General features: G+C 43.0%; 4 protein-coding genes, 1 non-coding gene and 1 pseudogene across 5 annotated transcripts; 3 read left to right on the top strand and 3 right to left on the bottom strand.

The window, feature by feature from the left end:
* Window positions 1-214: 214 nt before the first annotated feature.
* On the bottom strand, window positions 215-4,330 carry wbp2nl (WBP2 N-terminal like). Its single transcript, XM_072368191.1, has 8 exons — window positions 4,186-4,330; window positions 3,549-3,657; window positions 3,287-3,425; window positions 3,037-3,129; window positions 2,597-2,797; window positions 2,087-2,197; window positions 1,594-1,670; window positions 215-1,493 (listed from the first exon to the last, which is right to left on the bottom strand). The coding sequence occupies exons 1-8, from the start codon at window positions 4,242-4,244 to the stop codon at window positions 1,437-1,439; spliced, it is 846 nt and encodes a 281-aa protein (XP_072224292.1). The 5' UTR covers window positions 4,245-4,330; the 3' UTR covers window positions 215-1,436.
* Window positions 4,331-6,399: 2,069 nt separating this feature from the next.
* Window positions 6,400-9,807, top strand: LOC140273930 (zona pellucida sperm-binding protein 4-like; annotated as a pseudogene).
* An 891-nt stretch (window positions 9,808-10,698) lies between these two features.
* On the bottom strand, window positions 10,699-12,306 carry rrp7a (ribosomal RNA processing 7 homolog A). Its single transcript, XM_072368519.1, has 7 exons — window positions 12,237-12,306; window positions 11,939-12,081; window positions 11,710-11,835; window positions 11,488-11,611; window positions 11,300-11,397; window positions 11,006-11,213; window positions 10,699-10,889 (listed from the first exon to the last, which is right to left on the bottom strand). Exons 1-7 carry the CDS (start codon window positions 12,298-12,300, stop codon window positions 10,804-10,806), a joined length of 849 nt encoding a protein of 282 aa, XP_072224620.1. The 5' UTR covers window positions 12,301-12,306; the 3' UTR covers window positions 10,699-10,803.
* Window positions 12,307-12,805: 499 nt separating this feature from the next.
* Window positions 12,806-18,023, bottom strand: poldip3 (polymerase (DNA-directed), delta interacting protein 3). The gene is made up of 10 exons (XM_072368784.1): window positions 17,899-18,023; window positions 17,066-17,166; window positions 16,536-16,963; window positions 16,371-16,415; window positions 16,189-16,266; window positions 15,844-16,065; window positions 14,701-14,778; window positions 14,455-14,584; window positions 14,190-14,256; window positions 12,806-13,901 (listed from the first exon to the last, which is right to left on the bottom strand). Exons 1-10 carry the CDS (start codon window positions 17,964-17,966, stop codon window positions 13,685-13,687), a joined length of 1,434 nt encoding a protein of 477 aa, XP_072224885.1. The 5' UTR covers window positions 17,967-18,023; the 3' UTR covers window positions 12,806-13,684.
* Window positions 18,024-18,492: 469 nt separating this feature from the next.
* Window positions 18,493-18,646, top strand: LOC140274112 (U12 minor spliceosomal RNA). Its single transcript, XR_011908094.1, has one exon. It is a non-coding gene; the product is annotated as a U12 minor spliceosomal RNA (small nuclear RNA).
* A 291-nt stretch (window positions 18,647-18,937) lies between these two features.
* fam234b (family with sequence similarity 234 member B) lies at window positions 18,938-25,368 on the top strand. Its single transcript, XM_072369039.1, has 13 exons — window positions 18,938-19,051; window positions 19,863-20,411; window positions 20,864-20,977; window positions 21,199-21,366; window positions 21,512-21,627; window positions 21,807-21,957; window positions 22,188-22,329; window positions 22,460-22,654; window positions 23,693-23,771; window positions 23,894-24,061; window positions 24,207-24,327; window positions 24,466-24,692; window positions 24,785-25,368. Exons 1-13 carry the CDS (start codon window positions 19,015-19,017, stop codon window positions 24,785-24,787), a joined length of 2,070 nt encoding a protein of 689 aa, XP_072225140.1. The 5' UTR covers window positions 18,938-19,014; the 3' UTR covers window positions 24,788-25,368.
* Window positions 25,369-26,412: the final 1,044 nt, after the last annotated feature.

Raw genomic sequence — 26,412 nt, 5'->3', positions numbered from 1 at the left:
TGTAATCATCTTATTTCTTTATTTATTTCTGGGTAAGCTCACGCTCTCCATCATTTGATTTAGACTTAAATCTTCACTTTAAGCGTCAGATGATGGAAAAGAAAAGCCTCAGCAGGCGATAAAAAGAAGTCACTGAGCAAAATATATTTAACATTAAGCGACAATTAAGCGCAAATATGTGAAAATACAGACCATAAATGATGAAATCTAAATGTGAACTTTAACAAATCACTCATTTATTAGATTTTTACTCAAAGACAAAATAAAGCAAAAAGAACCGCAAAAGGAATATTAATATACAGATATACGATTACATCAGACAAACTAAGCTCCCGCCCCTTCCTAAGCCACTACATCTGCGTGCAAACTGTCACTCAAACAGGCGCTAACCGATGAGCGTTCAGGGGGATGCAATTACACAGCCTGTTGGCACCTCGGCTCTCTTCAATTGGGAATAAATGTTTTGCATTCAGAGGTTTCAACAGCAGGCCAAACACTGACGGGCCCTTAATAAATCAACGTGGCCCTGTAACCCCACACCGGTGTAATTACTGGAAGAGCAGAGTGCCGGTTTCAGTTTGGCTTTGCACACATGAACAGAACACAAGCCAGACGTGCAGCACGGGGTCAGTGAGGTAACCCAGCCGCTCCTACGTTATCCTCTTATGCGAGGTTCCAACGCAGCACATACTTTCATCTTTCCGATCTTCTTTTCAAACATTATATACTGATCCTTTTCATTAACAATCATCTTCTAGAAATAATTAATCATGGAGTTAAAGCACATACGATAAATGACGTTACTTCGGTTCTGATGTAACTGAGCACAGGATCACACTGGTCATGGATGAAGGGAACTTGTACTAGAACTATAATATGATAAGCACTCTTGTATCACTAAACACGACTTAAACCAGTTCAGTTTTCATTCATAGACAAAAACTAGAAGTAATACACACGATGCTTGCAGTGATACGGAAACAACATAAGAGGACTAGCTATTGTTAGTAAGTACAACAAGTGCAATTAATAAATTGCTACAAAATATTTTGGTAATATATTTGTCTTTTAAAAAATACATTCTCCAAACAGTCTCTTCCTTTTCATTTCTAACAGGGACCGCTGAGGTGCCCCTTGTTATGTGTTAGAGATAAGACAACCAACCCTACTTCTGAGAATGTTAATGAAGAGTTTTAGAAAAAGCAAGCAGTGTGAAAACGGTATTTAAAAGATACAATACGGTATTCCAGCCCCCAAATGATCACTGATTGAATGGTAAAACTATCACTGGCAGCTTTGTGCCCTCTGTTACTTGCCTTTTCTTTTCTGTATTCTACAATCGAGTAGGCATCCATCGATATTGCTCCTTGCTTTCGAAAATATTTAGGAAACAGAGGAAGCAAGAGGAGTATCACCGAAGTGATGGAGCCGGAGTATCAGTTGTTCTTCTTGTCGGGAGAGTTTGGATACGGTGCGTAAGGTGGAGGCCGCTCCTGCAACGGAATTCAAGAGAAAAAAACATTGCAAGTGCTGTCGGAAGGAAAACTCGCATGTCACCGTCATACTGTGGAGGAAGCTCGCAAGGAAGCTTACCGTGGGCATGTAGACATTGTGTGGATTGCTGGGATTATAATATGCGCTGCCTGCTGCTTCAGCTGCCTTTGAGTTACCTGTGCATTAAATGAGACAAGACAAAGACAAAAGATTAAGACAGACATTAATGAGTGCAGAACATATACAGCTTGCAGCACTGTAAGGAGAACTGATGCGAGGAGCACCGTGTTAGTCACATAAAGCTGAACTGACAGCTCCAGGAATACTCAAGACAAAAATCAACTGACAGTCCCCAAGCAGTGACAGAGGAAGACGTCCTGCTAAAGCTCCCAAAATAGAGATATGCCAGACTAGAACAATGCACCGAGTGTCTAGGGGAAGATTGTTGATCCTTTGTCATTTGGATGTTTCATAAATGACATCAGCCCTCCTCTTAATGGTGGTGTGTACTTCGAAGTGATTCAGTTTGAAGAAGACTGATCAGATCTGACAGGTGCAGCCATGCAGATATACAGAGAGGGGCCAAACAGACCTGCGGGAGGAGGTGGTGTAGTCCAGTTCTGAGGGGGTGCAGCCCAATTTTGGGGTGGCCCAGGGTAGGGGGGAGGAGGTGCCATGTAGTCAAAACCAGATGGGTACATTCCTGGAACACGAGGGGCAGATAGGAAAAAAATAAAGAGAAATTGTAAGGTCATAAGAGGTAATAGTCTGGAAATCCAGGTACACGATGAAGACAAATCAATAATAATAAAGATTACATAGAAAGGGAGAAGCATTGTAACTCTAGGGTACAGATTGTATAAATGGGCCAAACATAAGTTAGAGTACAGACCCACTTTATCTGCGTTACATTTATAGAAAGAGAGAAAAACTAAATTGAATCAAATCTTCAGAAAAAATTCCGGACCACAAGTTTCGACTGTTTTAGCAAATTCCAATTACTGTCCGACCAGTCTGAAAGACCGCATTTGCTTTGTCATGGGTCTTCACAAAGGGTGCTCTGATGTGCCGATTTCAGTTTACGCATGACTGAATTCTGTACCTGCAGCGGCTGTTGGATAGGGGTAGCCCATGTTGCCAGCAGCAGGTGGAGGAGGGCCCTGGTAAAATCCATTCTGCTGCGGAGGGGGTGGGTAGGGGTAGCCGTTAGGAGCAGCTGGAGCTGGGCCATAGCCATTCATCACTCCAGGTGAAGGGTAGCCGTAAGAGGGAGCACCATTCTGGGCCGGAGCAGCACGAGAAGCTGGAAAACAAGAAGAGAGAGAAAAAAAGTCTTTTTCAAAACACATGAAGTGGACTTTCTAATTATTGTGGGTGTGTTCACACAAAGCTCATACAGACCAAGGCTTTTTCCACCCAGGATATAAGTTTACAAATAATAGTAATGCATCTTTTGGTAGCGAGTTGATTCTCGGATGAGGCAGTTAATATTCAGTACTGTTAAATGTGGGACACAATGATTAAGAACACTAGCTTACAAACCATTAGTGGCCAGTTTGAAGAGGTGCTGTCCCACCTCAATGGCTCCTCCACTGAAAAATGACATCTTGAAATGGGCCTGACCCTCCCAGCCACCTGATTTCACAGAATAAATAAAGAAGTGACTTGTGTGTTACTATCACAGGCTTAAATGTTTTTTTTTCCTCTTCATTTGATGACAACAATGATCCATCATATTCTGCATTGTGCAATGCGAATACAACTAAATAAGTACAAACAAGAGGCCACCTACCACCCGGCTCAGCCGACACTGTCCCCTTTATGTAATTGGCTCCGAATACTGGCTGCTCAATGCTGCAGCCCTTCATCAGGTAATAGGGGAACATTGCTGAACCCAGGCAATCCTTAGTGTTACTGGACACAAACACCAACTAAGCCGATAGGGGAGGAGGAAGACAGTTAAACAGGACGAATGAGAGTAAAACATCCTGGTCTTTATTTAAGGTTACAGCAGCATTAAAAGCACAACACATGTAATGAAAGTTATGCTGTACCCTGTACGGTGTGAGGTAAATAGTGCCCTTCTTGGTCCCCCTCAGCAGATCTGTTTTGCTAGTGACATCGCTGAATGACAGCTCCACATTCTTACAGTCCCTCACCACACTGAGAAATGAAAGCAGATCAAATAACCCCGTTACAGCCACCTGGTTATATAATGATGATACAGAAGATTAACAAGTGGATTTTTTTTTTTTTTTAACTACTGCATTCCACAATGACTACTAAACCCACTTTGCTTGGTATAAATGACAAATAATGGCATTTGTGTCTCAACGAAATGTCAACATCAACGTAACGCAACCATTACTTCCTGTTTTGACAATCGGCTAACGAAACAAGTTAGCCACCATGGCAAAAGTGAAGCCAAAGATAAGCGCCGGGGGAAAAAATGTCAAACATTACGTACTCATAATTTAGATAGAGCAGTAATTGCAAATCGGGTCACCCCAAATTGCCGTAGAAATAGAACAGACATGTCAACAATGAAACAGATGAGTAAGCTATGCTAATGTTATCCAGGCCAGCTAGCGGCTGACTACGCACTGGAAAGTAGAAGGTAAACAAGTCAAACAGAGAGGCGAGAGCTAGCTAGTTGATTAAATAACCTCACAGAAGTTAAAGAATACTCACCTTTCTCCGTTGTTTATCAAAACTCCGCCGTTTTGCGAATGATTGCGATTCAAAGCCATGTTCAGGAGACGCCTAGAACTCTCCTGCTGCCTCTTAATGCTAAACACTGTCAGCCTCACGGGGATGCCCCAGAAATGTCGTGAGCGTGACGCAAATGGACGCTAACACACCATCCGACAACCCGTGACCTGCAGTTTTTTTTCTTTTTCGAACTAACGTGTCAGCCTTTTATTATTTTTTTAAAACCTTTGAGCTGACATTGTTTACCTCACCTTTATGTTGTTTTCACTCTTTTTTTATTTTATTAAACTCAACCACTACCAACAAAACCAGAAATTAACTTTCAACAAAAAAAATCTGACAGTGACCAAAAAGTCATAAATTAAAGTGTTGTGTGTACATACCACCAGTGACATATTACTGGGCGTCTAAGGTTTTAGAGGGAGGGAGCATAAACAAGTTAAAAGTCTGGGGCAGTTCAGAAATAAACACTTCATTGCAGGAACAAATCAAAGCAATCGAGACCAGCGATGCTGAGGGGCCAATCACCAATGTTCTGTTTCATGGAATGTTTAGAATGAATAGATACACAGTTCTTGGCCTTACATCCAAGATGAGGTCATATCACTGAGGCCATTTTCACAAAGGGAGGGTCACATTCAAAATTTTCCATAAATCAAATCATTGGGTATGATAGAAAGTTCAAAAAGTCTCTGTAGAAATGCTGGATACCCGTTACTTGGCTTTTAGGGACAGATGTTCCTCTAGGGTGTGCTCATTTTACAACATTTGTTTATATATATATATATATATATTGTTTATTTATTTATAGGATAAACCCCTTGAGATGAACCATCTAGTTTTCGAGGGAATCCTAGATAAAAATAAAAAGCTAAATAGAAGAACAAGACAGATTCCCAGGTTTTTTTTTATTTCACGTACTTTTCCCAAAAAGTTGTGTGGAAAAAAAAACAGATCAACCATAGCTTGCAAATATGTGCATACTGTATTAAGTGATGCCACACATGCCTGTGGGACAGTGACGTGCAAGGGGGGGGCAATTTTTGAAAAACGTGTGCTAAAGTGCCTTCTTGGGAGCCAAAACACGTGCTAAAATGCCCTTAAGTGCCCTTTTAGGACCCAAAACGCATGCAAAAGTGCCCCCTTGGGAGCCAAAACGCATGCTACATTGCCCTTAAAACATGTGCTAAACTGCCCTAAAGCACCCTCTTGGGAGCCAAAACGCGTGCTAAAGTGCCCTTTCAGGAGCCAAAACCGTGCTAAAGTGCCCTTAAGTGCCCTTTTAGGACCCAAAACGCGTGCTACATTGCCCTTAAAACATGTGCTAAACTGCCCTAAAGCACCCTCTTGGGAGCCAAAACCGTGCTAAAGTGCCCCCTTGAGAGCCAAAACATGTGCTAAACTGCCCTCTCGGGAGCCAAAACGTGTGCTAAACTGCCCTAAAGTGTCCTCTCGGGAGCTAAAACGTGTGCTAAACTGCCCTAAAGTGCCCTCTTGGGAGCCAAAACGCGTGCTTAAGTGCTCTCTATAGTGGTGAGGACACACTATATGTGCCGTTTTTTTCTTTCCGCCCCTGCCCTTCAAAAAGTCTGCACGCCACTGCTGTGACGAAAAAATAAATACATTTTGAGCACTTTTAACATAAAAAAAATCAAATGTAAGAAAAGAATAACTAAGAATGAATCAATGCATTTATGCAGCCTGTACTATCAATTCAATTTAATAATTTTGTGTGTGTGTGTATGCAGCAAACATGGGCAGCTATTTGAAACTCTGGTAGACTAATAATCGGATCGATACGAGCATTGCCACGAGGAGAAGGCAAAGAGTAAGGATGGAAAGCCTTTTAACTACAACGGATTAATTCAATTAACCTACTAATACAGCGCGAGCAATGCCTATATTTGGCAGGACATTAATTATTTAAACGGCAACCCTTTATCTAATTTCCCATTTATTCTGTCCTGCATTTTAAATAAGACCATAAAGCTGGAGACTGCTGAGCAACTTCAACCTTTTTCACTACATGGTCGTCAGCGAACATAAACGTATCCGGACGCTGCTGCTCCTCTGCAACCAGCTCCGAACTCATCAACACTGATTAAATCAGGTCACGTGACCCGCTCCGTTGTCTCATAGAAAGATTTGGATACGTTTGGAGTCAAAAGCCAAAGTGTCGGAACTATAGAAAACATGAGTTATCGTTTGGCAAAACTTTGTTTGATTTCGTTACTTGTTGCCTTCGTGGCTCAGCCCTGTAGCTGCTACTCCGCCATCCAGAGGAAGCAAAAACCTGTGCAGAGGACGCATCTCGCCCTGCCGGCAGTCACCTGCTCGGCCCGGGGGATCAGAGCTGTGTTTGACCCGTTGGTCAAAAACAACGTGCGTGTTCGCAGTAAGAGCTGTTTTTTTTTTGTTTGTTTTTTTTTGCTGTTACTTATTTCCAGCTATTTGGATGGGTGGCAAATTAATAATTCCTAAATGTTAAATAGTCACCAACAACCCCTTATTGTATTTCTTTTTAATTATTATTTCTTGGTTGATGTATTTTTTTCTTTTTGAAGATTTTTCAGGAGTCCCGATCCCTGTGCTCAATTCTGAGCAGTCCTGTGGACTGACGATAGGTAGAAAGAAGAACCACAGCCTGGTGTTTTTCAGCAGATATGACGGCTGCTATGCTCATGTTGAGGTAATGACAGTAAAACGCACGATCTAAATATGGGTTTTCCCGCGACCGTCATATGAAACGGTAGAAACTTTGTGGAAACGTAAGTCAAACGTGTCAATCACTGGAACCAGCTGCCTAGGCAGCTCGCAGTCACACAGTACATGTGCAAAAGTGAGTTCAAAATGTAAAAGGGAGCATGCAAATCAAACGTAGTGACTTTTGGCTTTTCCACATGCACACTGATGAGCTGAAGATGATGGCTCTGATGATGATCTTGAGTCTCCAGTGAAATCTTGATGCAGGAGACTGCTTGGGGCATCTGCCTGAAGTGCACAACACTCCTGTGAAGCTTCTAACCAAGTCTTCTAAGTTCTCACGTGTCACGCTGTTGCTAATTCCGCCTCACTGGCTCCATCAACTCCAGAGTCCACTTTAAAATGCTGGTTTTGACTCTTAGAGCTCTGCATGGACAAGCGCCAGTCTACAACTTTCACATCCATACTTCCCCAGCAGGTCCTTGAGGTCATGTGATAAGGGCCTGCTGGCTGTGCATCATACAAGGCTGAAAATTAAAGGACACAGAGACTCTGAAACCCTCTCCTGCTAAACCTGAGATCTGTGGACTCGTTGGTCTCTTTCAAAGAGCAGCTAAAAATGTAGCTTTCTAAACTTTGGTTAACTTTTGTTCTTATATTATGTCCAAGCATTTTATTCTAAAGCACTTTGCGAGATCTATCTTGAAAGGTGCCATACAAATAAAATATTACTTGCTTTACTTATAAGACCTTTGATCCTCAGGGCAGCAAAGTGTTCATCCCTCTGCTGGTCCAACTGACAGGAGAGTCTCGGTGGATCAGAGTAAAGATCAGATGTCCCCTTATAAAGAGAAGCAGTGGCAAGGCCCAGCCCATAAGTGAGTAGAAACAGCTGATTGAGCACAACCATCTCTCTGGCACATTTGTCTCTGAAGTAATTATTCTTTAGGTTAAACTCCAGCACATATTTATCTGGAACCTCGTTGACCATTCGGAATATAGTCTGAGCCATGGGTTTCTGTTCCCTGTGATATGAAATGCCAGAACGCTTAAAAACACAGTTGTTTCTTTGTTTCCCAGCATTCCCTGCAGAGTGCGACGTTGAAAAAAATCTACGAATAGACTGTGGCCACCAAAGCACCTCCAGCGACGCCTGCAATGAACTTGGATGCTGCTACGATGCTGCTGCGTCAACCTGCTACTACAAACTCAACAGTAACGGCAGCATTTGTCCCATCTATACGAGTGCCATGTAATTTGCAAAGATCATTCACCCTCTCTAACCTCACTAACTTGTCATGGCTCTTTGTCCAGCCTGCTCTCTGGATGGACACTTTGTGTTCACCGTAAAGGCTACAGACACATACCCACCCGTTGATCCCAGCAGCCTTGTGATCAAGGATCACCCTCTCTGCATTCCTGCAGTCACAACCGCAGATACTGCTGTCTTCAAGATAGGAGTCATGGACTGTGGTGCAGAGATGAGAGTAATGTCACAAGTTTGCTCCACAATCCATATACAGCTTACATGGAGAGACTCTTTCTTGAGGCTGAATTCTTTGCCTACTTTCAGGCAGATGAAGATCTGTTGATCTATGAGGTGGAAGTGGAGGAGCACACCAGTAAAAATGGACATTCGCCATTTAGGTACGTTTTAAATCCGGCGCTAACAGCAGAGCTATCACAGAATGGTTGCGTATTTGTTTCATAGCCTTGTTTGTGTGAAATGAGTTGGGAAGTGTTCTACGTTTAGTCTCCAGGTCAAGTGTGAATATGAGGAATCGGATCTAAAGCGTGCACAACACTTGAGGTCCTTGTATACAGTGACCAATCCACCTCCTGTGATCGCACAAGGAACAATCGGTGTGCAGATGAGAATAGCCACAGGTACTAAAACTCTTTTTTTTTTTTTTTTGCCATCTGTGTTCACATAAGTCACTGACTATTGATTTTATCCCTATAGATGCATCTTTTACATCCTTTTTTGCTGAGGACCAACTTCCGCTGATCTCGCCATTGCGGAAGGCTGTGAATGTTGAAATTTCCATCGTTCAGCCGAACCCCGAGCCCACACTTTCCCTGCGTGTACGAGACTGCTTCGCCTACCCTGCGTCTAAACACTCTGTGTGGACACTTCTCCACGATGGGTACGGTGACAGAAATCTCTGTAGCAACCTAAAAAAAGAAACAGTAAGCGGCATGTCTTTTCTCATGTCCTGAACAGATGTCCGAACCCTCTGGATAACATGAGAAGCTCTGTCCCTGTAGACAACCATGGGAAGATCAACACCCACTCCCAAGTCAGGAGGTTTGATGTCAAGACTTTTGCCTTTTTGGACCCTGATACTGGCCTTCCAAGCGGGGAAGAAGTGAGGTCATTGGTTGGAGATATTTCAAAATTACAAGGGTGTGTGTTTCCATTCGCATGACTGTGTAATATCTTTCAGATGTACTTCTACTGTTGGGTGGAAATTTGCACAGATGATGTAGACTGTGCTCAACGTTGCACCCTCATCTGTGAGTGAACCATAGCATGTTGCACAATGTGCACTATAAATTTATCCTGTTTTAAATTTAAAACTGTCCCATCTTCCTCGCCAGCATCCGAGGGCGACAAACGGAGAAGACGGGCCATACCTGACTCACATCATGTGCAGCTGGTTTCATTAGGCCCGCTGGTGCAGAATTTCCCTTAAGTGGACGACAGTCCGCGTGAGAAACAAACAAAGGTAACTGCTAAAAGCACCAAGCTACAATCAGCATGTGAATAACTAATGGTAGTTCAGTAGGAAGGCTACTATTCCCATCTTTCCCAGTGTTTCAGGTGAATGGTGTATGTTCTCTCTGCTGTTGGTCGAGCATCAGGTGTCAGAAGACGAAAGGAAAGCAAGCATGTGAAGCTCAATAAATGACCTAATAAATCTGCTGTAATGTGCAGCACATTTATCACCTTTTGTGTTCTGCCAGTTAGCGTCACGACTTAAATGAATGTTCATGATGGTACGAACAGGAAACGGACTGAACAAATATGGCTTGTATGGAAAGGTTGCCAGGAGAACCGCTTCTCTAATAAAAAAATAAATTTTAAAAACCATGGAAGCTTAGGTTTGCAAAGTTACATACGAACAAACCACAAGACTTCTGGAACAAGATTCTTGAGAGGCAACCAAAGTGGAGATGTTTGAAAACCACACAGTATATCGGCACAAACGCCTGCTAACTGTCAGATACAGGGGTGGGCTGATGATTTGGGCTTGTAGCCACACCTTTTGGATATATACACGGTCCACTCAAAGTACTCTAGAGTCACACATGAGAACATCTGTCTGACAGCTAATGCTTAGCTGAAATTTGGTCTTGCAACACATGGCAGCAAATCTGCCTGCAAATGTCAACTAACTGAAGCAACGTTGTAAAGAGTGGAGCAAAGTTCCTCCACAATGCGAGAGACCGATAACAACCTATAGAAAATGGTTCCTTCCGAGTTATTGCCACTAAAGGTGGTTCTGGAAGCTGTTGTATTATGGGTGCACTTAGTTCTGTAGATGTGAAACTTTTGTCATGTGCACCAAGGTTTGCTAATATTATCAGTTTTTTTTTTCCAAAACAAACACTATTTTTAAAGGGAGTTGGAAGATTGTGGTCTTAAAATCCAGCTGTAGTTCTTACTACTTCCATTGCTGGCAAAAGAAAGACCAAAACATTGCTTTTATCTTCCACTTATGAACAATTTCAGTCACTGGTATCTTGTGTGGTGGTGATAATCTGATGATCATGAAAGCCCATCGATCCAAATGATAGTTTATTAACAACAAAAAGACATCTTCGGGGCTATAATGTCCGTAAAACACAGAAAAGCGGTAGAATGAGCAAGAAAAAGACCAGGTAACTGAGTCAATATGGTTTGAACTTCCTCTGTGCCCTCAGTAGAGCTATTTTCTGTTTATCCTCCTCAAACTTTTTCCTCAGCTCTGCGATATCTGGAAGAAAGAAAGAGGGCAAAATGGACTCGAGCACAACAAAATCATTCTGTACACAGGTTCAGTTTGCAGTTATTACGAACATGTGGTGACATATTTAAATACGAGTGACTCACGTTCTTTCTGTGTGTTCCTGTGCTGCCAGGTGTAGAAGTTCATGAGCTCCTTCCTCTTCTTCTTCCTGATCTCTCTCTGTAGAGTTCTCTGGTTGGCGGCCTCACTGCGAGGACGGGCCTTGGCACCCTTGTGGCCTCTTGTTACTTTCACCCAGCCCTCCTCTTCCTCTTGCTGCTGCTCGGCCTCCTGCTTCTGCCGCTCTGCTTCCTGTGGCAAAGAGAACAAACTCGGGTGTTGAGTCACCGAACTTTGTTGGGCGTGCGCCTCCTAATGAAGTGCAGCAGAGTTCTCACCTCTTCTTTACGCTTGTCGTAGTCCTGCATAAAAGTGTCGACTATTTGTAGCAGTTTATCCGGGTGGATAAAGGACTCTGTGTACTGCTGGATCCATTCTGCCAAGGATGGATGCAAAGTGGCATGTGTCATACAACTGATTTATGAAAGAAATAATGAAGTGCAATGTGAAATAAAGCATCACTCACTCTGTACTCCTGTTGCGACTGGACGCTGCTCTGAGCAGACCACCAGAGGAACATCATGTGGGTGCGATTTAACCGCTGGCAAGCTGGAGGAATTTTGGAAAACGATGTAGCCGACTTTGAAACCCTGGAAGAGAAGGGTAGAGACAGAAGAGCTAAGCTAATTACCTGGACTATACTGGACATTAGTAAAAGCAAAAGGATCAACAATGCAGGTAGGTAAACCTGTTTTCCAGCTGGTCTGAAGAATCTCGACAGTCTAGGTCCAGACTCCTGAAAGGAACCCGGGTGGTCTCTCAACTCAACTGACTCAACGCTGCCAAACTGGGAGAATAAGTCTTTGACAACACCCTGAAACACAAACGGCGACTGGAATGACCATCTACAACAGCAAAAACAGACTGGCGAATTTCTCCAGACCCTGCTTTAAGGGTGATGGGAATTTAAAGCACACCTCTGAACAGTATGGGGGGATGTTGAGTACAAATAAAGTCCGGTCCAGCGGTCTGCGCGAACTCTTCTCTGCACGTACTCTGTGTTCTTTTACGTACATGGAGTGCTGGGCAACGCTGTCGGAACTAAACTGTAAAGAAAGAACTGCGAAGATAAACGAGAGGAAAAAGCAACACATCAGTATCTGCCGCGTAAATACCGTCAACACCGAGTCAAACGACAAGAAACACTTCTGTCCCAGATAAGGCAAATATAACAACAAGCTGGAAAAATATGTTCTCAATTTAATAAATGAATACCCGTAAATCCTCCAGGAATGATGCAAGGCTGGCAACTGGCGTGTTTCTTCTTGGACGGCGCCATTTTGTTGTCGCCCTCTAAACCGGAAGTACAACTCTTAACGTGGACCATTTGTTTTTCCTGCTCCAATGTAGTTAACGTAATAAAATTCAGTTGAATTGAATCAACATGTGTGAATGAAAATATAAAAGTGGCAGTAATGTGCCAACAAGCTGTCAGCAACTAATAAAAAATTTTAAAAAAGAAACTTAAGAAAATTCCTATACATTAGTGTTCTTATGTTCTTGACAAAATTCCTCCTCTGTAAAACAACTCAAAGTATATATTTTAAAGTTTAGAGTATACTTTCCATATAGTATTTTAGGTGTTTTATCGTTTAGATGTATTATTCATAAGGTATGGCAATTGAAATGAGCCACTATGGTGCGTCAGAAACATGCTTTTTTCTTCTCCTGGGTTTTCTGAGAAACCCAACTGTCATGTCTACTATGTCTAATATGAATGTTGAGAGAAATTGTCCACCATTACATGCTGAACATATAAAAAAACAAAAGCCTCAGACACAATCTACAAAGCTAGATATTTAATGGCCACATTTCAGACAGTTCTGACTAATTCGGACTCCTCTTGACTGACGCATCAAGTAAGCAAAGTAAAGGAATTTACAGTTCAACATAAATTGAATGTAATGTGTACTACAATGAAGGATGCATACGTGGCTCCAAAACTAGGAAACCACATAGAAATCAAACGGAAACAGAGCACTGGATGCCACAGGAACCGTAATATCAAGAAAACACCATGGTACTGTTCTTTTTTTCCTGTCTCACCCCCCACATCAATTATCAGTTACTTTAGCATACAAGACATCATTTTGGATTAAACTTGAGTCACATTATGGGGAGAATTTCCTGAAGAGAACAGAACTGTTTTGCCTAATGTGACATATGATTCTAACAGAGGAAGTAACAACAAAACTAAACATACTTTAATGGCTGTATGGTCTCAAATGTTATGCATGTGAAACAATAACAATGTAACTGTTATAAATTAGTCTGTCAATTAACTTTGTTTTTTAAACTCCTGTCACCCACCCCCCCCTCTTTTTTTTTTTTTTTTTTAAATTGAAGATACTGCAGCGTGGAGAAACCACCCCCCCACAAAAGTCAAAAATAAAAATAAAAAGCAGGTTTTTCTTTTTTTTGAATCCCCACCTCACCAAACTGATAAAACATCACATGACAGGTGACATTTGATACCACAAAACCAAAACAACAATGTCGGCCGTCTATAAATTGTACATTTCCAACAGTCATGCCTATGAAATGTGTAAAAATCAGTTTGATGAAATCACTCGGGCTGACTGCCATCCGTGTGAAGTTCACAGTAACTGAGTGAACACAGAGAATGCAGTTATATGAACAGTGTATTTCATTTTACACATGAGCTATATCTTGATGCGAAAGGCGGTGGTCTGTGAGTTCGGGGCCTCGGTGGTGGAAGTGGACTGTGCGGTGGACTTGAACAGAGCTTTGAGGATGGTCTGGGGGTCCACCTCAGGAGTGGGCTGGGAAGAGGCCCGCTGACCGGCGGCACGAGACAAGGAGGGTGGCAGGCCATCTTTCTTCGTGCTGCCACCCATGCCTGGAGTGTCACTGAGTCTCCTGTAGGAGCCCGAAGCAAAAGGGTTGTCACCAATCTTTCCCACCACAACGGGATAACACAAATGGTTCGACCTAAACATTCAATAAAATCCACAACTTCTATGTTTTATCCTTAAAAAAGTGATAGTTGCAAAAAGAGTTAACGAAATCCAATTCTAAAAATTTACGTGCAAATATAAAAAGAAAAAATGTCACAAATAAATAAATATGGAAAATGAGCAACTGCCTGTAAACACAATCAATTAAAGACTTAATGTAAAGAAGGAATGAAGCTTTGAGCTGACTTACAGTAGAATGGGCTGATCAGAAGTGATGACATTTCCCTGAATATGAAGGTTACACTTCATGGGTTGGCCTGGGAGTGGACACGAAGAAATTAGTAAGGACAAATGAAAAACAGTAATGCTATATTGATATAGAAATGAAGCATCCTTCAGTTTGACATAAATAACACATACAGCAATGTATTTAACCAGAAAACATATCCTTGTGTCAGTGGTTAGTAAGCTGAATGCAAAGCACAAGCTAATGCATCCTCGCCAATGTCACTCACCGTCCAAGCAGCGATTGTTGTACTTCCTGTATGCGCTCACAGCGTCCTCTTTGCGGACAAACACCACCTCAGCGACGCCCACCTTCACCAGTCGTGCTCGCTTCAAGGCACCGCACACACAGAACAGTTCCTGTGGACAAAACGGGCAGAGCATCCACACACTGAGTCATCGCTGCACCGCAGCACTGAGCAAATCACTAAATAAACACAAGGAAGGGTTGGAGGCAAACAGCATGATTTGCTTACCACTATATCTTCCTCTGTGACCCGGGGATGCAGGTTGTTCACCGTTATTTTAGTCCCCTCCAATGGGCTGAAAGCAGGCTAGATAAGAAACACAACAGTTCCAAATCAGCAAGAAATTTGAATCAAAGCGGCTTATGTAACAGTGTGTGCGAGTGTTCTGTTTAAGGTTAACATGCATAATTATTTCAGCCTGGCAATTTACTTTTTTGTGTTATATAAGGGCCCATTTTATCCCCCTTTCAACAAATTTGCACAAGTCTTTGATGACTGTGTTCAAGTGACTTCAAAAAAGCCAAGAAGATCAATCAGGCTGTCCTTCCAGTATACTCTAATTTCCACTCATGTCATTAGACTGTTTCAGTGCCTTTTAGGTTTAGCGGTCGAGCTCATCCCATCAGCACAGACACGGAGTAAACTCTCGGTCGCTTTTGACTACACTCTCTGAGGGACCATTTCAAATTCAAATAATGCAGACCAGAGAGAACAAACAATTCTTTCGGAATGAACCTTCATGCTAAATTATCAAACAATGTCAAGGTTACAAAATCTGTTATCAGTGCGCTGGTGCAGCTGGGAAATGACTGCTTGTATGTCAGGACGTGATCAGAAAGAGCTGCATTTGTCATATTTTTTCAGACTGTTTCACAACAGAAAAAGAAAAATACGGAAACGGGAAGCAAATTCATGATCTGAGCTATATTAGAATACAGTTTATGTGAGTAAAGAGGGAAGGACAGAGGCAAAGAGATAGAAAAGGCTGAACACCCTGCTGGGTTATGAAGGTGTTTTTTTTTTTTTTGTTTTTTTTAAATGGGAGCTGGAACGCCAGACTTAAAAAAATTGTTTTGCTTTACAATCAAAATGCACAAAGCCATCTTGAGATGATCATGATCAGGTCAACCATCTCACAAAATACTGGACACATAACAGATGTAAATCTCCTTGTATTGCATCTAATTTAAGGTGTAAACATTAAATACTGCAAATAATTTCTTGGTCCTTTTAACTTGGAGGCAAATTACTATTTACAAACGAAGATTCACAGCTTCATCAACTGAAATCACCTTAGATGAGGAGAGGCTACACCTGACAAAGGTCCGGAAGGAGTCCATAAAGAGGTGCATATGCTAGTGAAGGGATTACCTGGGGGGGAGCAGGAGCTGGCGTGCTGGTTGCTGCTGTGCTCTGCTGAAGAGTCCTGGAGACCGGTTGTGATGCTGCAGCTGAGGAACGGGCTGCAGTCATGCTGGTGTTGGGCCGGGTGGGAGCCACAGGGACAGGAGGACGAGGGGCTGTGTAGGCATCATTTTTAACCACTTTGGTGATCGGGGCTGACATAGAGAACGTGGAGCCCACTGTACCAGACTGTATGAAATAAATAGTAAAATTATATGTGGGGGACAAGCACAATATTGTACTACTTACAAGTATATGTTGGAGTTTCTGTATTGAAGAGTTACAGTCAGCTGTCACAAATGCCAATCTTACCCGCGTTTGTAGCATATTGTTGGTGGTTGTGATCTTTATTTGTTTGCTGGGAATTCCATCAAGCTCATTCAAGACAGGCTAGAAGAGACAAAATAACATGTTTAGCTGCATGTTTTACAACCTAAACCAGTAATAAGAGGAAATGGTATTTTGTTTTGTTATATATAGGAAAACAGCTCAACCTGTGCAGCTGCACGTATTCCACCCGACATCCCTACTGGACGTTGCTGTAAAGAGAAGGACTATTTATTAGCAAGCTAGGTTGTGTAGCTTTACAGTTCAACATGGCTATACATGTGCAGGCTATATCACTGACATTACAGCAAAGGAACTCTTTTCAACCTCACCTGTATGGTCTTAGTGATTTTCAGAGGTGGTGCAGCAGCTGCTTGAGTTTGTGTTCCTCCAATGCTCCTCTTGAGGCTCAGCCTATCTCGAGCATCCATCATTCTGACATTATTGCTCAGTTGTGGCGTTGTGCTCCCCCTAGCACCCAGTCCTTGTACATTAGGGGAAAACTGCCTAGTGTTCAATCCAGCAAGGTTATTGCTGGTATGTATCTGTATCTGCGGCACCAGTGTTTTGCTCTGGAGCTGGCTTGTTATTGCTGCCTTTAGTGTGGTCTGTGCAGGGGAACTTATCTGACTCTGCCCCTGTTTGCGTGAGTTGATCATCTGTCGAGCATCCTGCACTGCTCCCGCTCCACTCCTGCCACGAATTTTGAAACGAGCATCTTTCTGAACCAGTTTTTCTCTCGCATCTTTTACTTGAAAACCTAAGGAGAGATAAGATCAGAGTTTCAGGCAAAGATAACTTTACAGCCCGACACACCAAACACTGATCAGTTAGATTTGGAAGGCATGCTGAACACCCTCACCTGTTGCTCCACCCAGTCGCTGTCTTACATCATTATTCCCAATTTTTTGTCTGGCATCAAAGTTTTTGCCATCTCCTCCGGCACCCCGTCCAAACGCTGGCCTGAGGAAGAGACACATTTCTATAGATTCAACAGCTCTTCTATAACATGCGTACAGTTATTCAGGCAGTGTTTTTTCTATTTTACACCCCCCCCCCCCTCTCTTAAATGCCTAATACTTTTTAAGCTATTTCGCAATTTTATATTTTTTCAAATCATAATTTTTCCCTACAACACTCCAGGAAAATACATTTCAACGCCAACGAACAGACCTTAGCTTACACAATTTCTCATAATGTGAAAGTGACACAAAATATAAATCAATAAACATGAGTTTTTGCATTTACTTAAAAACACCGCCTTAAACATATATGTTCCTTCCAGAAGCGGGAGCAGAAACCTACTTTAATGCTAACATAAATATTAGCTTTGTTACTAGCTAAGTCGAACGAATTAAGCTACAAACAAAGCACTGAACAAACTGTTGTATAATTTTAGGCATGAAAGTTATCCTAATCGCTACAGGTCAGTAAACTATAACGTTGTATAGTTAAATTGTATTTTCGTAATTTCAAAATGAACGATTTCAAGAGTTAAGGCCCACATAATGGCTGCTTGTTAGCCTAGCGTTTAGAATGGTATTGCTGCAAGCTCTAATAAGCTACCATTAGCTTTACGATACCCAACTAGCTATCAACAGCTCTCATTCCACGATATACTTTCATTTTTTTTTACTAAAAGCTGCTACATTTATCGTAAGTAAACATCCATGTGTTTAGTAACCGCTGAAGTACCTTTTAGCTGGAGTTTTGAGGTTAATACCGCGCCGTCGTATGACTTCATCCAAGGAAACGTCTGCCATTTTCTCTCACACTTTCAAACAGCGCGTGCGCTCAGAAGACTTTGAGTAGGACTATGGAAACTGATTTGGGTCAAAAAGAGAAGTGTCTGCCGGGGAATTGGATATGATATTTTTTTTATTAATTATTCTTTAAAGAGTGAATAACAAAATTGAGAATGCCTAAAATAATGGCGTTTATTACCATGAAATGTATTAACAACTTAAGGACTGCCCTGTTAGAAATAATACTGACAAAATGCACATTACATCTGGCCTGCGACGTTAAAACGCGACTGCGTTATGTCTTTTCAATACCCATGATTCTTTGCGCGAGTATCATAATAAGTACAACGACTATTCCTAAAAAAGCGTAACTAATGGTTATATAAAGTCTTTAAAATATTTTAGTATTGGATTAAGTTAGTTAAAATGTCTTTAGTTTTTGCTAATAATCAAAACGAATCATAACGACTAACACGTACACAGCACCCTGACAGAACATCCCTTGGCACTATGACTATACCGGTCACTGATCAAAAAGTGAGTCATGCCTTAAACTGATGAGTAAGGAAAATAACGATGCGGGGTGACGCCCGTATCCTCGTACATATTGCGAGAAGAATTTTTGAAGGGGCACAGGTCTGCCTGCTGAGGTGACTTGCCTACTTTGCGAGATGCCTCACAGGACCAGGACCTTCCCCAAATCCCTTATTTGTAAAAATCAATAACAAACTTAGGAGCAATTGAGTAGGTGTTGGACATAATGTTATGTTATACAGTATAGAAAATAAGAACATCAATAAATGCTATTAAACAATATCATCAAGCTGCTGACTCCTTATTGATGACATTTTATTATTCACCTCCCAACTACGTGGCAAACTACGCCTTTTAAAATTCCACACTCGTTTTTGGGGTTAGGGTGAATAGAACAGTTACCATTCAAGTATACTAGAAAAACTCAGAATCCCAGAATGCAGTAGGGCAGGCGCAGATCTTGGGTCGATGCTCTGGAGCTGTTCACCACCGCTCACCGTTGCCTCGCGTCGGTATCTCGTGGAGAGGACAAATGGCTGCAGCTCTGTCCCGTGCTCTTAAGCTGCCCGGTGAGATGCTCTTCCTGTTTATCTTCCAGACAGCTAAAAAAAACAAAAAAAAACATAGTTATTTATTCATTGAGATCGTACACGATTGTCGGTGGTCCTGCCACATCTGAGCATTGTAAACGCGTCTGCTTTTTTTCATGCACCGAGAATTTATCAACTGTTCTGTACCCATCCGGATTAACAATATGATTTTCTGAGAGTGCTTATATAAGATATATCTGTGTGTGTTTGTATTGCTCAGCGTTAGAACAGCATGCCGACTGTGTTGTTGTCTTTCCACGAGTATGGCTGCAAGCTAACGTTAACAACACAAACTGACCTCCTTGTGGCTCAACGTGCCAGACAAAATGGGAGATAGCACATTTAAAGCCTGACGTATATTATTTTACTGGTTATTTGCAGAACTGACTGGTATGTCGCATACTGTAATGATATTTATTCTGATTTAAAATGTGGGAGTTTTACCATTGACTAACTGGTTATTTTTGATTGGTCAGTGTGAGCAAACTACAATACTCACAATGAATGTTCTTTTCTGTGAATTAATCAAAAATAACACATGCCATTATTATAGTGGACATATTGCTATTATTATTACACTTTATATGCACTTAAGCATTAAAAATATGTATGTTTTAAAACGAATGAATTTTATTGAAATAGAACGCACTATTAAATTAGTTGAAAATAAAAAATGAAGGAGGTTACATGCTGTATAATATACTTCTTCTCATAAGAGAATACATTTACATATTAGGGGTATATCAACAAGTATGACAGCTCTCATCTCATCCGCTGCCTCTATCTGCAGGGAAGAAGGGCTCAGAGCTCGGGGAGTACGACCCTCTCACTCAAGCAGACAGCGAGGACGAGAGTGAGGAGGATGACCTCGTGCTCAACTACCCCCGCAACGGCCTGGGCAGGGACAGCTGCCTGGGCGCGGGTTCCTCAAAGATGCGCGGTGGCAGATCCGGAAGACTGGTGGGCGCCGCAGATGAGGCACAGGAGGACGACGAGGAAGAGGAGGACGAGTGGACGGAGAGACTCCCCAGGAAATCCAGGCAGGACAGAGACGACATGAAAGGCGTGCAGTACTGGAGCCACAGGGACTCGGGCAGGGAGAGGATGGGGGAGGACAGGGGGGGTGCTGCGACATCGGGGAGCGCAGGGATGGGGGTTCACAGTAGCGACGCGGAGGAGAAGAGGATGAGGGTTAAGAATGCTGTCCGGAGTGCATTTTTCTTGGTGCCTCTGGTCTGTGCCACTTTGCTTGTGCTGCTGTGTGCATTCCTGATTCCTTGCCAAAAGGGAGAGCTGGAGAAGAGGCTGCAATGGGAGAGCGCACTGGGTGATGCAGGAGGTGAGGAGTTCAGTGGGACTTCACGAGAAACTTCACTGATGAGCTAGAGATTTTTTACCATAGAGCACGCATAGACGACACACAAACTCGTAGAATTGTAGTTTACTGAGCGTTAAAGAAAATGCTCATTAAGAACTTATCCCCCTTTGTTGATATATAATTACAGTGAGTGCTTCTACCACTTATAATGCTCACTTTAAGACTTAGTCAGGAGTCCTGTTGTCTAGACTTGTTAGCCTATCCTTTCATTATTAGCCACAAATGATTAGAAAGGAAGGTGGGTATCATTCTCACAACCTCTTAATCTATTTCAGCTGGACTTGTTTGCATTTCTCCCACATTTAAACATACATTCAGTCACTGATAGAACAACCTTCCGCTGATGGCTTTCAAGAACGTTGGTAAATTCATAGTCTTGAGACAAACCCAGTTTGTTTTGGTTTTCTCTTCAGGTGTCACTCCACCCGCACTGGAGCTGTGGGATGTTGACGGTGATTCAGTGGAGGATGTGTTTCTTGGTGTGACTGCGTGGACCAATGACACCCACACAACACAAGGGAACAAAAGTAAGTTCTTTGAAAAGCCAGTTAAACCTGGTTTGTTTCTATGCCGTTAATTCAAAGTAGGAGCGTTTTACATCAGAAGAGACTCCTTGACACCTAACCTCTCATGCTCATCCATGTGCGCTTACATAAACTAAGTGTGATGTATAAATCATGACTCTTCCTTTTCCTCTGCTGCTGTTTCCCTGTTTTAACGCATCATCGCGTCCTTTTCATCATCCCAGTTTACAGTGCGGTAGCCGTGTCTGCAGTCAGCGGTCAGGTGCTGTGGAAGAAAGTCATGCGGGAGTCTGTGATGTACATCCAGTGCGGTCTGCAGTACAGCATCCAGCCATCCCCCGTGTGCCTCCTCATCGGCAAATCTGTCCTCATGGCGGTCAATGGCACCACAGGTTAGTCACCCCAGCAAAACGCAGACAAGCGTTCGTATACGATCCCAGTAAAGTTCATCAATCAGAACCCAGCAAGAGGATTATCTGTTTTGGGTTGTAATTAGTGTTTTAAGCTCTCGGTGCGCGGTCTCCTTTCGCTCTCCAGGGAAGAAGTTGTGGTCGGTCCTGCTCAAGAACATAGAGTCTCAGGCGGTGTTACTTCCAGACCTCCAGGGCGACTCTGTCCCAGATCTGCTTGTAGCCACCCTGCCTGCAGATGAGGTAAAGCTGCGTCACCCACCCCACCCCCTATCCCACCCCCTATTCTGCATGAACACAAATGTTAAGGGACTACTCTTATTTACATGTATAAAAACTTGGCGAGTCTCTTTCCTCTAATGTGTTTGGTTTCAGTCTTTTCTTTTCTTTTTACTGCTTTAACATTCGACATTCATTTTCAGGCTTTGGACTTGTCCCTGACTCTGATCTCTGGGCTGACGGGAGCGAAGCTTGGACATCCCGTGCCTTTCAACCTCACAGGACAAGGAAAGCTGATTGGTCCATTGCTGCACGAGACACAACAAGGAGCGTTTTACATCCTATTTGGTCTAGGTGAGGGAGAAACATAGATCATCGGTTTAAATAAAGCTCTCCAATCACCACGTATGCACAGACAAAATGTTTGTTTGCAAGCATTTACAAAGCTGCTCAAATAGCAAAACATATCTCCAGTGTATTTAAGTAGCATGTGGAAATGTGGAATGCATGTGGAAATTGATCTATCTTTTCAACAATAAATATTTGAGCCGTGTTTTTACTTGTGTTGATGTCCGTTCCCTCAGGTAATGTCCAGGCCATCTCCCTCAGAGACATTTACAATCGAGCTGCTGGTCCAATGTCCATAACTCAGCCGCTCAGAAAGAAGGATCTGGGGTGGGAGGCACTAAGGAAAAGCAATTCCTCCTCTTTCATCCACATTTACAGGTACTGGAACACGGCTCTGTTTAGCATGTACAGAACTCCTTTTGTCTGTTCAATACTAAACCTTCAACAGGTCTGTGCAAAGGAGACACTGTTGCAAACCCAGTGCTGATTTTATTATCCTCCTTCTTAGAGGATCTGAGCCTGTGGAGTTCCTGCTCCCCCTGGTGGCTGGTTTTGGCAACAACCGAAACAGCCTGGACAGCGTTTCGAACCTGAACTCCACCAGAAGTGACTGGGCATTGGTATACGGTGCAAGTAAGCTGTCGGTACTCAGACAGAAGGACTTGCGCAAAGAGTGGACCTTCAGCTCAGCTCCCATTCACAGGTAGACGCCTGAATATATGTGTCACAACTGAATGAAATATTACACCTCTTTTCTCCCCAACGATGCCTGTGAGATGAGAAGACATCAGTGCAGTCGTGGTTAAAAATGACTGCGTTTCTAAGGTTTTGTGTGTTATTACATAATAAAAAAAAAATCATCTGGTCCGTACCGGTCTTATAATTAAGTACAAATAACCTCAGGTGAAAAACAACAAACGACATATTGCAGTACACACCAACTAAGTCCACTCCTATTCACAGCATTCCTGCAGCTCACTGAGGTTTGCAGCATTGGTTTATGCACAGCTTTAAAAAGCTACGCTGTGCTGCCATGTTCTTATTAGATAGAAGAGGCTTTCTCCTGCAGCCCTTCCAAACAAGCCATACTCTGTCATGAACGTTAGCATTTAACATGTGACCTGAGGCCTGTAGTCTCAGATCTAGCTCTACGGTTTTTATGCAGTTTCTCTGAGCATTGCACGGTCTGATCTTGAAGTGCTGGGAGGTCCACTCCTGGGAGTTTTAAAAGGTTTAAAGCTGTCTTGAATGTTTTCCACTTGTGAATAATCTTTCTCACTTGTAGAATGGTGGACTCCAAATTGTCGATTGATTGGCTTCTGTAAGATCATTGCTGGTGTCTTTCCTCCTTGGCATTGTGTTAACACACACTTCTGCTTTTATCGAGGCGCTCACACTGAACAATGATCCGTTAATGAAGTGCTTTCGATGAACAGCACTTAGTTGCTACTTCCCCTCTTAATTCTTATGAAAGCAGTCACGGTGGGTTTCATTTATTCACACACAGTTTCTGCATATTACCTTCGTTTTTGTTAGCTTTGATCCAAGACCTGGTAAAGACCAGATGATTTATTTTCTTTTTTTATCCTGTCCTGATACGTTAAACCGAAAATGTGCACATGAATCTGAGATTCCTGTGGTTTAACGTCACACCATTAGAGCACTGGTTTAGCTCTCTTATCAAGTCAAAACAAAAACACCTTTCAGAGACTTCTTAAAACGAATCCTTTTCCTGTCACAGTCAGCCGGCTCCGGGACACTTCAACGACGATGGAATCCTCGATCTCTTCGTTCAGCATTCAGCAAATGGTGTCATGAAGGTAAAGCACTGACGGGCTGAGATACCGTCTCACATGCTTCTTGCTTTTTTGGTGAAGGCTTTTCTTTATGAGAAGAAAGCTTTACTGACATAGGTCACCCTCGGTTTCCCTTCGTCTCTCAGGCTCAGATTGTGGATGGGGCAAACGGCCACCTTCTCTGGGCAGCCGAGTTCGTGTGTCCTCGTCTCGTTTTGGAAACCTCTGCAATCTCCACCTCAACCGGCCAATCGGCTTTCCTGTTCTGGGCCAGCGAGCCAATCCCAGCAACGAGGAACGTTACCAAGAGAACTGTGAGTCTGCCCGTAGAAAATGAGATAATTGTTGAGGCAAAACACTTAGAATAGGAAGGATAATATCAAAGTGAATAGTGTGCTCCGTTTAATTCACTCTGTTTTTGTCTTCTCCTTCACTAAACTGACTATGCTGGCTCTTTAGGTGGCACCAGGTGTTTCTGGGCCGGAGCCGCTCATCAGAAAACTCTTCCTGATGCATCCTGCTTATCCCACAGTCCTGCTGGAGCTCACCAGTACCACAGACACAGCGGTCACATCTGCAGGTGCAGGACATTTTAAATGTATTCCTGGCGATCAATCGGACAATGATACATGCGTAAAAGAAAAAGAAAAAAAGGTGCCAACACTGCACCAGATATCCCCTTCATTGTGTCGTTTTTAACCCATTTTTTTTCTGACAGTGGGTTACCAGGAGCATCAGAAAGACGCCACCTACATCACCGTGTCCTCCCGGCCCACACCCGACTCTGAGCCCGGCGCCCGCATAGTCAAGAGCATGAGCCTCAAAGCCGCCATCGCCAAAGGACAAGTCGTCAGGCTGGGGGAAGACAACAAGACGGGGGGAGCCATTAAACCTGGCGTGTTTGAGGTCAACACGTTCTTCAGGCGTCTGTCCTTTAAACGCCAGGTGAGATGTGAGACCGGGCGACGCTTTGACTCAGTAACCCGTTGACCGAAGCTAGACGGCAAATGTCGGTTAACTGTGCCTCCTTTGTTTAGTGAGGAGCGCCTGCGCCACGAGGAGCGGGAGAACCCAGAGGAAATCACGGATCAACGGGAGGAAAGCTGTGGGCTAATTCTGCACTGAGGAGACACTTCCAACTCATTCGAAGCCGTTTACATGCCGCTAGGTTCACTGAACAGGGTTTAACTTCTGTCACCTGTGAAAAGAGATCAGTCTCGTTTTGGTTTACGTTTGTACAATGAAACCGTTTTTTTTTTTAAGATTATTTAATTAGGATCAGGAAGTTGGTCGTATTTATTTAACTTAAGCAGAATAACTTTATATGTAGTTAAACCGTAACAGTGAAGCTCAGTTCTATTGCTGCAAGAACATGTGAACACACTATTTCAAGGCCAGTATATTCATCTCTTTTTTTCAGGTCATGGCTAAGTTACGGAGTCTGAGAATATTTAATGCTGTACAGTATTTATTGGTTGGCTTTAATGTTTTTAATGCTTAAGCTTTTAATTTGTCTGATTTATTATTTTTTTTAATGACCATTGTTTTATCGCTTCCAAATGTAAGCTGGAACTTCACAAAATGCAAGAGAGTAAAACTGCAACTTGTACCCTCATTGCACCGTCTCAGTTGTTTGCGCACCAACTCCACGAGGGCGGCCGTGTCTTTACAGAGGCTCCAGGTGGCGCTGTTTTAACCCTCCACATCCGAAAATTACCACCGTTTTCCCGCATTAAACGCTGTAAACATGGCGTCGGCCCACCTCGGGCGATTGGTCAGGCTGTCGCCCCTCAACAACGTCCGTATATAACCGCTGAGCCCCGCTAACGTGCCGGGGAGGACATGGTGCGTAATAACACACTCGAGTGATGAAATAAGACACGGGGTAAAGGTGTTGACCTAATAAACCCACGGATGGAAGAAATGGGTCGAGCATTTTCATTTAACAGAAGGCTCAACTTTAGTCTTTCTCGTAGCTACTGCAAAGTAAACAACCTTTAATCAGGCCGCTTCACATAAACCAACTTTGTTTCCGTGGTGTGTGACACCGGGGAGCAGACCCCCGTCGGCCTTATCTGGATTGGTCTGGTAGTGGTGCCCTGCTTGTATGCAGGGACTCAGATGAGCAAGAACTCTGCAGCGCTGCTGGAGGATGACTGAGGAGGTCTGTAGGCTTCCTGGTTATCAGGTATCACAGGCTTGAACTGGCAAGCTTCACTGAATGGCATCGAAACACACAAGCTCACTATATTACGCTCTCTCGTCTTCAACCGTACAAATTCCAGATGTTTTATCTTTGATTTCTCACACACCAAGTGATGTCAGAATATTGTGACCAGACGGTGGCAGAACTGCTTTGGAAAAATGTTCCACCTCCATTCGAGCCTTTAAACCACAACAGGTATGCAGCCATGTTTTTTCAAGCTATCAGTAGCTCGAAACCAGCCGTGAAGAGAACGCCCTTCTGTGCTTTGATTCGATGCCTGCAGCTGTTGCTGAACCCATAAGACTTGGGTGTCAGTTTTTAAATCATAAATTAGTTAGAATCACCTCTCACTTCTCCTTTCCTCCACAGATTATCCCCTTATCGCTACCACTGGCAAATGTCAATGAGAACCTGGGTAAATAGATGCCTTCCTGCGTTTTCAGATCACCTCTGACTCAA

The sequence above is a fragment of the Leuresthes tenuis genome, unplaced genomic scaffold (assembly GCF_036924035.1).
Source record: "Leuresthes tenuis unplaced genomic scaffold, fLeuTen1.0.hap1 SCAF_17, whole genome shotgun sequence".
NCBI classification, from domain to species: domain Eukaryota; kingdom Metazoa; phylum Chordata; class Actinopteri; order Atheriniformes; family Atherinopsidae; genus Leuresthes; species Leuresthes tenuis.
The sequence above is the reverse complement of the archived record's forward strand: the minus strand, read 5'-3'. Positions and strand labels throughout refer to the sequence as shown.

Excerpts from the sequence above, each read along its gene's own strand:
- wbp2nl (XM_072368191.1), bottom strand. The coding sequence starts at position 4,244 with ATGGCTTTGAATCGCAATCATTCGCAAAACGGCGGAGTTTTGATAAAC. Across the intron at positions 3,658-4,185 it reads TTGATAAACAACGGAGAAAG|TGTGGTGAGGGACTGTAAGA; the intron begins GTGAGTATTCTT and ends TTCATTTCTCAG. Across the intron at positions 1,494-1,593 it reads ACAATGTCTACATGCCCACG|GAGCGGCCTCCACCTTACGC; the intron begins GTAAGCTTCCTT and ends ATTCCGTTGCAG.
- fam234b (XM_072369039.1), top strand. The coding sequence starts at position 19,015 with ATGGCTGCAGCTCTGTCCCGTGCTCTTAAGCTGCCCG. Across the intron at positions 21,367-21,511 it reads GGCGGTCAATGGCACCACAG|GGAAGAAGTTGTGGTCGGTC; the intron begins GTTAGTCACCCC and ends TTCGCTCTCCAG. Across the intron at positions 24,062-24,206 it reads GGAACGTTACCAAGAGAACT|GTGGCACCAGGTGTTTCTGG; the intron begins GTGAGTCTGCCC and ends CTGGCTCTTTAG.
- poldip3 (XM_072368784.1), bottom strand. The coding sequence starts at position 17,966 with ATGGCAGACGTTTCCTTGGATGAAGTCATACGACGGCGCGGTATTAAC. Across the intron at positions 14,585-14,700 it reads TCACAGAGGAAGATATAGTG|GAACTGTTCTGTGTGTGCGG; the intron begins GTAAGCAAATCA and ends TTTTGTCCACAG. Across the intron at positions 14,257-14,454 it reads CAACAATCGCTGCTTGGACG|GCCAACCCATGAAGTGTAAC; the intron begins GTGAGTGACATT and ends GTCCACTCCCAG.
- rrp7a (XM_072368519.1), bottom strand. The coding sequence starts at position 12,300 with ATGGCGCCGTCCAAGAAGAAACACGCCAGTTGCCAGCCTTGCATCATT. Across the intron at positions 11,398-11,487 it reads AGTCGCAACAGGAGTACAGA|AATGGATCCAGCAGTACACA; the intron begins GTGAGTGATGCT and ends CATCCTTGGCAG. Across the intron at positions 11,214-11,299 it reads ACGACAAGCGTAAAGAAGAG|GAAGCAGAGCGGCAGAAGCA; the intron begins GTGAGAACTCTG and ends TCTTTGCCACAG.